At 33.4% G+C, this 12,722-nt stretch overlaps 2 protein-coding genes across 2 annotated transcripts; both read left to right on the top strand.

Moving 5' to 3' along the window:
• On the top strand, positions 316 to 2,010 carry LOC18599685 (RING-H2 finger protein ATL52). The gene has a single exon (XM_007029750.2). It carries the CDS (start codon positions 520 to 522, stop codon positions 1,642 to 1,644), a length of 1,125 nt encoding a protein of 374 aa, XP_007029812.2. The 5' UTR covers positions 316 to 519; the 3' UTR covers positions 1,645 to 2,010.
• LOC18599684 (non-specific phospholipase C4) lies at positions 8,805 to 12,283 on the top strand. Its single transcript, XM_007029749.2, has 4 exons — positions 8,805 to 9,502; positions 10,903 to 11,312; positions 11,409 to 11,579; positions 11,659 to 12,283. The coding sequence occupies exons 1-4, from the start codon at positions 8,868 to 8,870 to the stop codon at positions 12,009 to 12,011; spliced, it is 1,569 nt and encodes a 522-aa protein (XP_007029811.2). The 5' UTR covers positions 8,805 to 8,867; the 3' UTR covers positions 12,012 to 12,283.

The following is a 12,722-nucleotide window of genomic DNA, read 5'->3' as shown; positions in this document are numbered from 1 at the left end:
TCAGACGACTCACATGATAGCACGTGACTATACTTCGCACGTATTTTTGGGAAACGTGGCGAAATACCATTGGTTGTGCTGGTTTGGTGGTAATGTGACATGGTCGTATAGGGATATATAAAAGAGTCCACTTACCTACACTTTACCAACCAATATTGACAAGCTTAGACGGTACCTACGGCAATTGATTTAATGAGACTCTGTGATCCAAGAAAACCACAGCTATTAAGTCAACAACCCATCAAACCCCATTGAAAAATAATTAAAATACGAAAACCCAAAAAGGAACAAAAAAAAAAGAAAACACTAAAAATGAAAAGACTCAAAGCCAAAGCTATGAGAATAAAGTAGAAGATAAGGAGATGGACACATCAACTTCCCATTTCCCCTACTTTCCTTCGCTTCCCCTCTAAGCCCCCCTCCACCTCTGTCTCTTTCTCTTTCCATTCTTTTTTATTTTCTTTTTTCTTCTTTTAAATACATACTTAACATAGAACAAACTTGTTGCAGAGACTGAATATGAGTTCTTCAGCTAGCACCCCAAATCCTTGGACACCCTATGATACTTATAAAGATTGTTCACAAGGACTTTGTAGCATATATTGTCCACAATGGTGTTATCTCATTTTCCCACCTCCTCCTCCTTTTAGCATTAATGATGATGATGATAATTCTGGAACTGATTTCTCACCTCTGATTATAGCAGTTATTGGCATCCTGGCAAGTGTATTTATCTTGGTAAGTTACTATACTATCATCTCCAAGTATTGTAGACGGCGTAGGCAGGATCATACAAGGTTACAGTTGAATGAAAGCAGGGATGAATTGAATCATGATGGATGGCAAGCTGCTTCAGAAGGGTTAGATGAAGGTCTGATAAAGTCTATAACAGTTTGTAAGTATAAGAAAGGTGACGGTTTGATTGAAGGAACAGATTGTTCGGTTTGTTTAAGCGAGTTTCAAGAAGATGAGAGTTTGAGAGTGTTGCCAAAGTGTAACCATGCTTTTCATGTCCCTTGTATTGATACTTGGTTAAAGTCGCACTCTAGTTGTCCCCTTTGCCGTGCCAATATTGCATCCACCAATTCTTTGCCTAACCAACTGGCGGCGGTGGCGGCGGCGGCGGCGGCGGCGACAATCCAGGAAGCTCCCCGTAATGTTAGTACTCTATCTGCATTTGAATACCAGCAAAGAAATGACGCTATTTCAGTGATCCAGGATTTGGAAATGGGTGTTAGAGAAGAGGCTGTCATTACCCTTGTTGTTAGTGATGATGTTGGGGATATGGGGAATGCGAAAGAAAGTAGCAGCATGATAGGAATTGGACAGGATGGGAATGGAATCCAACCATTGAGAAGGTCCGTTTCAATGAGTTCTTCTCTTTGTCAAGGCCAAGTTTTCTCCGTTGCTGATATATTACGCATTAGTGAAGAAGATGAGGATCTCCAAATGGAATGTCATTTCCAATCATCATTGGGAATTGGATCCTCAAAACAATTTGATGGAGAATATTGCAAGTCAAATTGCAGAAATGGGGTTCTCAATCTGGTCAGAAGTCCTCTAGCAATGAAGAGATCCATTTCCACAGGAAGATTTATGTTCTCCAGGTATGAAAAGGATCGAAATTCTATTCTCCCCAATTGAAAACTCAATTTTTCTGTGCATAAAAACCAGGATTTCAATTTTTTAGTCCTCTGTAACATGTTAGACACACCACAGTGGAGATCTCAGATTTTTAAATATGGACTGATCAGATTCTTACATTTGCTGAATCCATATCCTTACATGGTGTCCTATCCTAGATTTCTCTCTGTAGATTTATTTTTCTTCTGAATTCTTGTGGCCTAAACTTCGCTTCACTCTATTGTGCATGATTGAATGAAGGATCTTGAATATAACCAGTTGCAATTGTTAAAATGATTTCTTCAATCAAACCTCCACGTAGAACTGATTTGCAGAAATGGAGAATGGAAACAGTTAAATATTGTGGAAGTTCTTTTCATTGATTTATGGAAGTTGTTATGATGCTTTTGTTTTATTTTTATGTGTTCATGAATGTTGTAAAAATGTGATGTAGTGTTGGCAAATCCTAATCTACGCCAGCTAATTAAAGTGAAAAGAAAAGGAGGCCTGGTAACAGCTTCCCCTTTAAGTACAGAACATAATGATAAGTAACAGAATTCACATATATCAGCATCTGCATCAGGAAAATTTCTCTTTCTTTAGGAAAAAAATGGGTAAGTTAAAGGTAAGAGACAACCATTGAATATTGCAATAATGAAGGACACATTGCTAGCTGTTCCTTCCCAAGTTAATCATTATAAAATTTGGCAACATTTTCTGGGATGATATCCATTGAGTGATTTTCATACGAGGGAAGAGCTCCATAACTGGAAGAATCAGCAAAGAAATTGGGCTTAAATTTGGCATGTTGCCTGTTCTGTATCAAGTATGAGTCAGACTTGCCTGTTTCTCTCATCCATTTTTTGGAAATGATTTAATTTGCCCACCTTCCCTGTAAATATAGTATTACAGCTCAAAACTAAGATCTGATAATTAAATCCTAGTTAGCCTTTGCGCTTAGCCTAGACAAATGGCAATGAGCTTGATCCTTTGATTTGGGGGCTTGGCTTCATGTGTGTTTAGCTTAAAAGCAATGCTAGCAGAACCCCTGATTTGACTTCTAAGTTTTGTATAAATAAACAAGACATGGTGACTTGTTTAGGAACAAAAGAAATGTTTGGAAGGAAGTTGGAAAGTAGAACTGACTTTGCCATTGAGAATTATTGGAACCAACATGATTGGGATAGAATTTGATTACATATGAAACAAAGACAGGACAGCTGAACTGCCAATAGAGCCTAAAGAAACAAAAAAAATCAGTACTGTGTTGTTTGTCATGATGCAGGGATTTTAAATTCTCCCCTTAAGCTTGTATTCAATCACTCTGACAAAGCCTTTGTACCTGCCAAAGCTTTCTCATAATTGATATAATATAAGTTATTCCCCTTGCTGGTAAAAAATATTATAGGCCACATTTTTTATTTGTTCAAAATTGTTACATGGTTTCTATAACTCAGAGACCCTACTTGAGTTATGACATTTTTCACTCCATTGCACATTGAATTGTAACAGTATTAAAATAGACTACTTTTATATATAGTTATTATAGATTATGCTTTTTTTTCTAAAATATTTATTTTTAATTATAAAAAAACCCATTTTAATATTTTCTGTATATTAGAATCAATATATATATATATATATATATATTGATATTGTTAGACAATTATTTATCTCTTCGTGTAGGTTGTCCAAGAAAAATATACTCCATGGGACAAATCAAACAAAATTTTTGCAATTCCGACTACTTTTTATTATTTTTCGGTTGATTATTTTTTAATAAATTTTTAACTACTATTTATATATAAAATTTATAATTCATAATTGAATCTTGAATATATTCCTAATATAATGAAAGCTGCACATACCTTTTATTTTGTTTTTGGGTTTCTTTTCTTTTTGTCATCATTTTTATTTTTCTTTCCAAAGTGAAATGATTAAAGGTGCATGAGTCCACTTTGGTTATATTTGGAGCTTTAGGAGAAATAATAATGGATTGTATAGTGGACACCCCTTCCTATATATAATGAATATTCTTTTACTTTTAATTTTCCATGAAAGTGACAGATTCAGCCTCCCGATCAATTTTGTTCACAAACACTATCTCTTTGGCTCTTTCTTTGGGTTTTCAGTAAGTTTGAAGCTCCTCCTCCTGTCTCTATTATGGATTCTTTCCTCTCTGTTTTTCTCTTCTTTAATTACAATAAGTGGCTTACTTGTTGCCTCACCATCACTTTAAGACAAAAGTCATTTTCTAATAGAAAAATTCCCCCAATTTCTATATTCAAAATTTATTTTTCATGAATTTGTTTTCAACATGGAATATATATTAGAATTTAAGGTTTGTAAGGGTGTTGTAGAGGGCATCTTGTTTCCTTCTTGATAGAGGAAGCTGCCATTGGTTGTGACTTGTGACCATTTAATTGATGAATTTTGTGTTGGGATCGGAATTGATATATAAAAGGATTTTAATTAATTTTTATTTATCTTCTTACTTAATTTAAGGCTATTAAAATTTATATAATCATTTTAAAATGAAGTAGTGGAGATCTGGATATCTTGAATTTGTGTTAGGTTTAATGGAGTTTGGGTTTTGGAAAAGACAAGTAATTTTGGACTTTTGAATTAGAGAAAATCCTTTTGGGCCTTGGGAGTTCGGATGGATAAAAAGAATTTCAAGAAAAAAAAATCCCTTTTTTGTCTAAATATTTTTTAAAGATTATAATTTACAATAATTTAAGAATAAAACTTACACCCATCATTTTAAATTTGAGTATTTTTCAAAGGCTATAATTTACAATGATATAAGAAACCTAATTCCCCAAATTCAATTGTTATTGAAACAACTACCCATCTCATTAAACCTCATCAATCCTTTTACCTATAGACCTTCCCCTTACGTGTCCATTTTCTTGTGAAACAATGAAAACTAATATAATAATTGGTCAAAAAGGAAAAATATCTTCCATATAATTAAGAAATCTACATCATCGGGAATCTAATTATTTTTTTTTTGAAAACAAATTTATTAGCCTCCTCAATAATTAGCATGCTAGTACAAATCCCTAGCTTAAACGGTGAGAGACTTTTAATGGCATAAATTACCAGATTCGAACAAAAAAGAGTTTGTACAATTATCAGTTGATCATTTAACTTTTAAAAATTTTTGTTTGGACCACCAAATTTTGAGAAATTATGTTTTTGTCACTAATGTTTATCAAAATTAATATTTTGAAAAATCGTATTTTTGTCACTAATTGTGTTTATTGCACTATAAATCCACTCACCTCTTGTACCACCCTGGTGTTGATGTATAGATTTTAATCATGTTATAAATCACTACATTTCAAAAAAAAAAAAAAGATCCACTTACTTCTTGGATCACATTTCACCAGCAAATTAAAAAAATGAAATTCACGTAAATATTAGTATAAAAGCATGTTAGACTTTCTTTTCCTTTATCCCCATGGCAATGGCATCCGAATCCTTCAAATTTTTGTTGGTAGCCACATGCACCATTGTGGCTTTGATAGCTCGATTGGGGTTGGCGGAGGCAACAATAGATGTTGCTGACTGCTTTCCATCTTTGTCAAGTGTGGAAGGTAGCATTGAGGCAACTGAGAAGCCCATTTCCGAAAACAAGTTTGATCATGTTGGACGTGCTTGTTGCACGGCTTTCATTAAGCCTGGTGGTGACAATTTCTGGCCCATTATTTTACCTAAACAACCTTGCATGCTCCTTTTCAACTTAAACCCATCTGCGGACTTGTGACCATAATTGATGCCGCAGCAGCGCCTTATTGAGCTTCAGAAAAGATCTTCGTCGCTGAATGTTTGATGAAAAGCTACCAAACGTCCAACATTAGCTGTTTTATCAAGGTGATCATGTAGCTATTTATCCATCTGTAATGGTGTCGTGGGTTTGGAAATCCTAGGTTCGAGTCTAAGTGTTCCTAATTATAGTTGTAAGATACAAAATTCAGATTTTTCTCTATGTCAAATAGAAATTCAAATGTATCCCAGATGGGAGTGACTATTGCAAATCACTTGATTCAATTTCTCAACATTCATTTCAAACATGATTTAATTTTAGGCACGTTGCATTTATTTACCTATCTTTCTATATTTGGAACACACAAAACTATGGTGTTATATATATATATGCCTGATTATTTGTATGCTTAAAACTTGCCACATCCCGTAAGATGTGCAATGTATCCGGATGTGTACTATATACCTAGTTTTTATAAAGGTACAATGCATGAGATCCCTATATGACAAGTCTTGATTTTTTGTTTTGTTTTCCATTTTTTTTCTTTCTTTCTAGGAATAGGAATGATAATAGAATATGATATTTAGGCTACATATCCCATCTAGTTTTTTATTTAAAAGATTGGAATTTTAAATTTTGATCGTTGAAGTATCTTCTTGAAAAACGATTTAAACTTTTAAATATTCTTAAAAGTACCATCTATGTTGTGGAATTAAGACCTTAAACAATAAGAAGCGTGCATATACACGTGTTGCCAAGTCTATTTTTGGAGTTGAAAAACTTATAACTTGTATAACTGGACGTCAAAACTTTTTCATGATATTTCTGTCGGTCTCGTTGTGAAAGAGTTTAACAAGTAAAGGCAAATTTAGTCCCTCAAATTCCATGTGATGCATGTCTTTCGTACACGTGACCAAACCAATTAAAGAAAGAAAAATAATTGGTATGGTTTCTTGAGGTGTACACACAAAGTAATTGATGTAGTTGGTATCTATGGTTGCGTACATTCTGAGTTTCTCTAATTAATGGTTCCCCATTCATAGATTTAACTATAAAATTGCATCAGCATTGTTGGAGTGCCTGCAAGCAAGGATATACAAGCAACATGATTTTGTGTTGCTTGCTTCAAATCAGATTTCTTTTTAAATATTTTTAATAATACACTCAACGAATTAAAACATAATACTTTTTTTGTTAAATTTTCAAATAAACCCTTAAATTATATTAAAAATTTTGTTCAATTAAATCAAATAAATTCTTTTCACTAACTGTAATTAACAGTAGAATTATCAATTTAATATCACGTCATCTTCTATGTGATATGTTGACATGTTATTTTGATGACATCATTGTCACGTGATACTATAAATGTTATTTGATAATATTATTTGATTTTTTCCTCAATCACATGCTTTAAAATAATTGATTTAGAGATTTAAAACAAAAAAAAATAACCTTATTGCTAATCAAATAATTTGATTTTTTCTCAAATTAATTTAACATTCAAAAAATCCGCAAGTAAATATTTTAAAAACTTCCCATACACTGTATGGAAACCAGAACAGAAAGATTGACAAATTCTGTAGATGCAAGCCTTCTACAAGTCTTTGATGCACTGGTAACAATGATGAGTAATATCTTACTACGATTATGCCTATGAATTCGTGAGACTTTAGGAAGAAAATTTATCTTCTTTGTTTTTGATGCCTTCTTTCAGGTTGAGTTGAGCTGTACTGAAATTCTATATCAGTTCCGATGTCTCCCTCTATCCACCAAGCTTAGCAACGACAGTTATAGCAAAGAACAATGGTCGCAAAGATGTGACTTTAGTCATATGAACTTTAACAAAGAAGGACGCGCGACAATCTAGGGACTTAGAGGCTACTCTTACTGCTCACATCCGCTTTTATCTTCACCTTTTGAACTCTTGTCTCTCTTTGAAGCAATGAAATCTGAATCTTTTGAATGGTTTGATTCCGAGAATGAAGAGAAACCAGGCGCGTGGATCACCCAAGATGTGCCAATCACCATCTTGAAGAATAAGCTCATAAAGTATATGCTGCTCCTCCAGAGAGACAAAACTAATTGTTTGATTTAATTGTTTTGGACCGTACATTAATTTGGGAAGGAACCGAATAGTTTGATTAGCAATTAGTTTGTTTTTTTTTTTAAATCTTTAAGTCAATCATTTTAAGATATGTGTCTAAATAAAAAAAAATTAAATCTTATTAAGTAATACTTAATGCTATGTCATGTGCCACGTGGTAACGATGATATTAAAATGATACATCAACATGTCACGTGATAGATGGTACAATATTAAATTGATAATTATATTGTTTACTAAAGAAAGTTAATTAATAGTTAGTGTGAGAGGTTTATTTGATACAAAATAAAACTTTAAGAACTTAATTGAACGCAACAAAAAGATAAGAACTTAATTAACTTTTTTTGTATACTTTAAGGGTTTATTTAGGTATTTAGCTTACTTTCTTTTAATGTCTTAACTTAAATAACTTATAAAAATCTTTTAAAAATAAAAAAAATAACTTATAAGATTCAAAAACTAGTAAAAAGAAAGTAATTTCCCATTTTCTTTCTCATTTGCTCACCAATATATATATATATATACTATATATATACATAAATAATATATATATATATTTCCTTAAAACATTTAATTTGATTATCATAATTTAAATAGGTTTTTCAATAGGGAAAATAAATGGGTTTATAAAAATAACAAATTGGCATAAGAAATATGGTCTAATTAATTTTAAAAAAATATTTATCTATTCCTTCACACTTGAAATGGTAAGCCATTACCAAAGGAGGATTCGGAAACAGCTATTCAAATTTCTCAAGGAATGGTATTTTTCAAAATGACCATTCCATTCCATGAAGCAAACATCATCTTTAAAAAAAGGCTTAAAAATAAAAGGAAAATTAGTATTCCATTGTTCCCGGCCAAACATACCCTTAGTAGTAAAGAAGAATTTTATTAGAGCTTATAGCACTGATTTCAATTTAAGTGAAGTTTGCCTCTTCTTGCGGATGGATATAAAGTATATTCTCGGAAATCCAGCATCCTCAATATCTTTCGTAAGGGAATAAAATTCTTTCACTTTCTCGTTATGTTATGTGCCAGATAAGGTAGATTAACCCAAATTTCACGTTTTCTAAGACTTCATGAGGAATAATATTCTTGTCGGTTTCTAAAACCAAAGAGCATATGCCTCTAGCTAATCTACTTCCATTAAACATGGAAATTTTGAGCTTGTCTTTTCTTCTTCTTCTCTTTTTTTTATTTACTATTTATCTATATATAAACACCCACACACACACACACACACATATATATATATATATATATATATATATATATATATATATATATATATATGTTTCACAACCTAATCCATTTCAACCCACAAGAACATTGCTGCAGACATCACCATACAACAATTAAACAATGGTTTCAGAGAGCAGCAGTTCCTCTTCATATCCCATCAAAACCATAGTCATTTTGATCCAAGAAAACCGCTCATTCGACCACATGCTAGGCTGGTTCAAGTCTCTCAACCCTGAAATCAATGGCGTAACCGGGTCCGAATCCAACCCCATTTCCACATCAGACTCGAACTCATCCAGGATCTTCTTCAAAGACAATGCCGAGTACGTTGACCCTGACCCTGGCCACTCCATCCAAGCGATTTACGAGCAAGTATTTGGCAAGCCTTGGAGCTTTGATCACGACCCTAATCCACCCCATGAGCCAACAATGAATGGCTTTGCTCAGAACGCAGAAAGAACCGACAAGGGGATGGCAGAGGCAGTGATGAAAGGGTTTAGACCTGAGGCAATACCGGTTTACAAAGAGCTGGCATTGAACTTTGCCATATGTGACCGGTGGTTTGCCTCGGTCCCCACTTCAACGCAGCCTAACCGGATGTTCGTGCACTCGGCTACATCACATGGGTCTACAAGCAATGACACAATGAAGCTGATCCAAGGGTTTCCTCAAAAGACAATATTTGAGTCATTGGAAGAAAGTGGCTTGAGCTTTGGGATATACTATCAATACCCTCCATCTACCTTGTTCTTCAGGTAATTAAGTAGGTAACAAATTTTCCACATTGTTATTCTCTTGCTTTAAATGGTTTGCTTGTTAACTAACATGATGTGTATGTTTCATTAAAGTTCCTTTAGCTAAAAAGAAGCCCTCACTTCATAACCCTTTTAGGTACAAATTAGGCCATGGTATTGAAATCTTCGGCCGTGGGGTCACCCCTTAAAGGGGATGGACCGTTGCAGTGGTTAGGCCTAGGCTACACTCCTACTCTATTAATCTTAATTAGCTACCTCCCTCATTCTTATTAAGGATTATTAAGTGTGTTGTTGACGATTAAAATTATAGTCTTGATTAAAAGTTGATGCTTTGTCAGGAAATATTAAATAAATGAAGAAAGAAATAAGCAATTTGTAGAAAATGATCATTTCCTTCAATTGGAATAGACCACATGAATCTATTCAAATTGACATTTGTGATTATTAACCCTAGTCTTAAAATTAAAGTTGGAGATTTGAATGATGTAATGCTCAAGTTTTATTGGATAAATTGAAAAATAAAGTTTTAAATACTAAATTTTCTGTATTTAATTTATGTTGTATGTCGAAAAAATAAGTTGTGTTTATACATATATATATATATATATATATATATATGTTGTACAATTAAAAATTTAATAAGAGAAATTTTTTTTGTCTGAGTGCAATATTTAAGTTTTTAATGACATATTAAGAAGAATTAACATGTGGAATATTATGATTTTAAGGTAACAATTTAAATTTGAAATAATCAGAAACGACTCAAATCTAGATAACATTTTACGCTATAAAACTATATGAATTCGAAATAACTTAAACATGACTTCAAAATTACATAAACTAGAAATGACTCTAACTTAATCCAACCTTCTCAATTTAGCAACTTTTACGTAGGCTAACATTTGAAAAATGAAAACAAAAAGCAAAAGGGAAGAAGAGAAGAAGAGAAGGGGTGATTAAAAAGGCCCTTAATTTGCTTTTGAGGTATTTTCGAGCCACCAAGTTAGGTGTTTTTAAGGCTTCTTTATAGTCAACATAGTTACCGTCTCGTGAAGGCAAAATATACTAATTGCTTTTCAAATACAATGAAAAGAAATGCTCACCTAACAGCTGACAGTTCTCAAAATTTTGGAAGTCTTGATTTTTCCTTTTTTTTCATTTACTATTCCTCTGCCTATTCCAAATTATATGCACATGAATTTGACAGTTTAAAATGAATTTTATGATTTGATTCGTAAATTCTTATAATTATTAGCATAATGATACAAAAAATTGGCAATCTACTTCTTTATTTAGATCAAGTTTGCATGATTTCTGCTTTTATCTTTGATTAGGACATTAAAGATGTAGGAAACTCCCCTGCTTTTCTGAACTCTAGTAGAATAAATCTATGTTGACAGAAACCTTAGGAAATTGAAGTACTTGAAAAACTTTCATCAATTTGATCTACACTTCAAGGAGCATTGTGAAGAAGGGAAGCTACCAAACTATGTTGTTGTAGAACAAAGATATTTCGACCTGCTATCAGTGCCTGCAAACGATGATCATCCATCCCACGATGTCTCTGAAGGCCAAAAATTTGTAAAGGAAGTTTATGAGGCACTAAGAGGTAGCCCCCAGTGGAATGAAATGTTGTTAGTAATTGCATATGATGAACATGGTGGATTTTATGATCATGTTCCAACTCCTACGATTGGTGTCCCTAGCCCTGATGATATAGTTGGTCCTGAACCATATTACTTCAAGTTTGACAGGCTCGGGGTTAGAGTTCCTACATTTTTTATTTCTCCCTGGATTGAACCAGGAACAGGTGAAGTCTAGTCTTTAGGATAAGGTGAATTAGTGTTGTTGTTTAACCTGTAGCTTCTGGATGCTATCCACTAACTGTTGCTAATGAAATTTGCAGTGATACATGGGCCTTCAGGGCCATACCCTACTTCAGAATTTGAGCATTCATCAATTCCAGCAACTGTCAAAACGATTTTCAATCTAAAAGAGTTCCTAACAAAGCGTGACGCATGGGCTGGCACTTTTGAATGTGTTATAAATAGAGAGAACCCAAGAACAGATTGTCCAGGTAAACAAACAAGGCCTCGATCCCCAAGATTTAAAGGAATTCGTGGATTGATAACCTGAAACTGGCATATATATTGCAGTCACATTACCTGAACCGGTGAAAATGAGAGATGCAGCGGCTAAAGAGACGGCGAAGCTAAGTGAATTTCAACAAGAATTAGTACAAATGGCAGCAGTATTGAGCGGAGACCATAAAAAGAAAATTTATCCACACAAGCTTGTGGAGAACATGACAGTGGCAGAGGCTGTTAAGTATGTGGATGGTGCCTACAAGAAGTTCTGCCATGAATGCCAAAAAGCAAAGGAAAGGGGAATAGATGAATCTGAGATTGTTGACTTAGGAGAACTGCCTCAAAGGTCAAACTCCAAATCTGTGGTTCGCAAGATGTTTTCCTGCCTTATCTGGGATAATTGCAAACTCTGCATCCCTTAATTTCAAGGAGGAAATCTTTCTTTGGTCTTGGGCATTAGGGGCAACATCACATTTCAGGGCACTCTAGCTGATTAGGATAAGATGATGACAATTTGTTTGATTTGTTTGATTCAATAGTGTAAGTATCCTGTTTGTACATTCAAGATATACTGTGCAGTTAGCATAATGTGTAATTTGCATATGTGTAATGTTTCACCACAAATTGCATCACCATTGAAATGATTAGTTTGTAAATCAAATCATTATCAAATGGTAACTGGTATTGGGCTCAATTGTTATGGAAAAGATTATTTTAATTACCTTAATTAATGGAGTAGGTAGGCAAAAAGAAACGACCACCTCAATCTTTTAATACTGGCATGAGAATTCAAAACCCAGATTTCAACCACTTTGTCTTGGAACAACAATTGCTTTATGCCTACGTCAATATGCAGTGGTATTGGTTCTTTATGTTAACGTTAATCACTTAATCCAATTAATATATATATATATATATATATATATATATATATGTTATAAGCCAAGCACACTTAAGTTTATTCTTTTTGTTCTATCATAATGCAAATCTGACCTTCTTTGTTATTTACTGTTCTGTTTGCTAATCCTAATTAAACCCTTAAAACGCAGCTTACACGCATAGTATAAGAAAGTTTACAAGGAAAACGATAAACAAATTGTAGCATCGAGCAAGACCAAGAAAGGAGAGGAGAT

Source organism: Theobroma cacao, chromosome 5 (assembly GCF_000208745.1).
Source record: "Theobroma cacao cultivar B97-61/B2 chromosome 5, Criollo_cocoa_genome_V2, whole genome shotgun sequence".
Lineage (NCBI taxonomy): Eukaryota > Viridiplantae > Streptophyta > Magnoliopsida > Malvales > Malvaceae > Theobroma > Theobroma cacao.
Note: the sequence above shows the minus strand (reverse complement) of the source record. Positions and strands in the feature narration are given on the sequence as shown.

Excerpts from the sequence above, each read along its gene's own strand:
- LOC18599685 (XM_007029750.2), top strand. The coding sequence starts at position 520 with ATGAGTTCTTCAGCTAGCACCCCAAATCCTTGGACACCCTATGATACT.
- LOC18599684 (XM_007029749.2), top strand. The coding sequence starts at position 8,868 with ATGGTTTCAGAGAGCAGCAGTTCCTCTTCATATCCCATCAAAACCATA. Across the intron at positions 9,503-10,902 it reads CCATCTACCTTGTTCTTCAG|AAACCTTAGGAAATTGAAGT; the intron begins GTAATTAAGTAG and ends CTATGTTGACAG. Across the intron at positions 11,313-11,408 it reads CTGGATTGAACCAGGAACAG|TGATACATGGGCCTTCAGGG; the intron begins GTGAAGTCTAGT and ends TGAAATTTGCAG.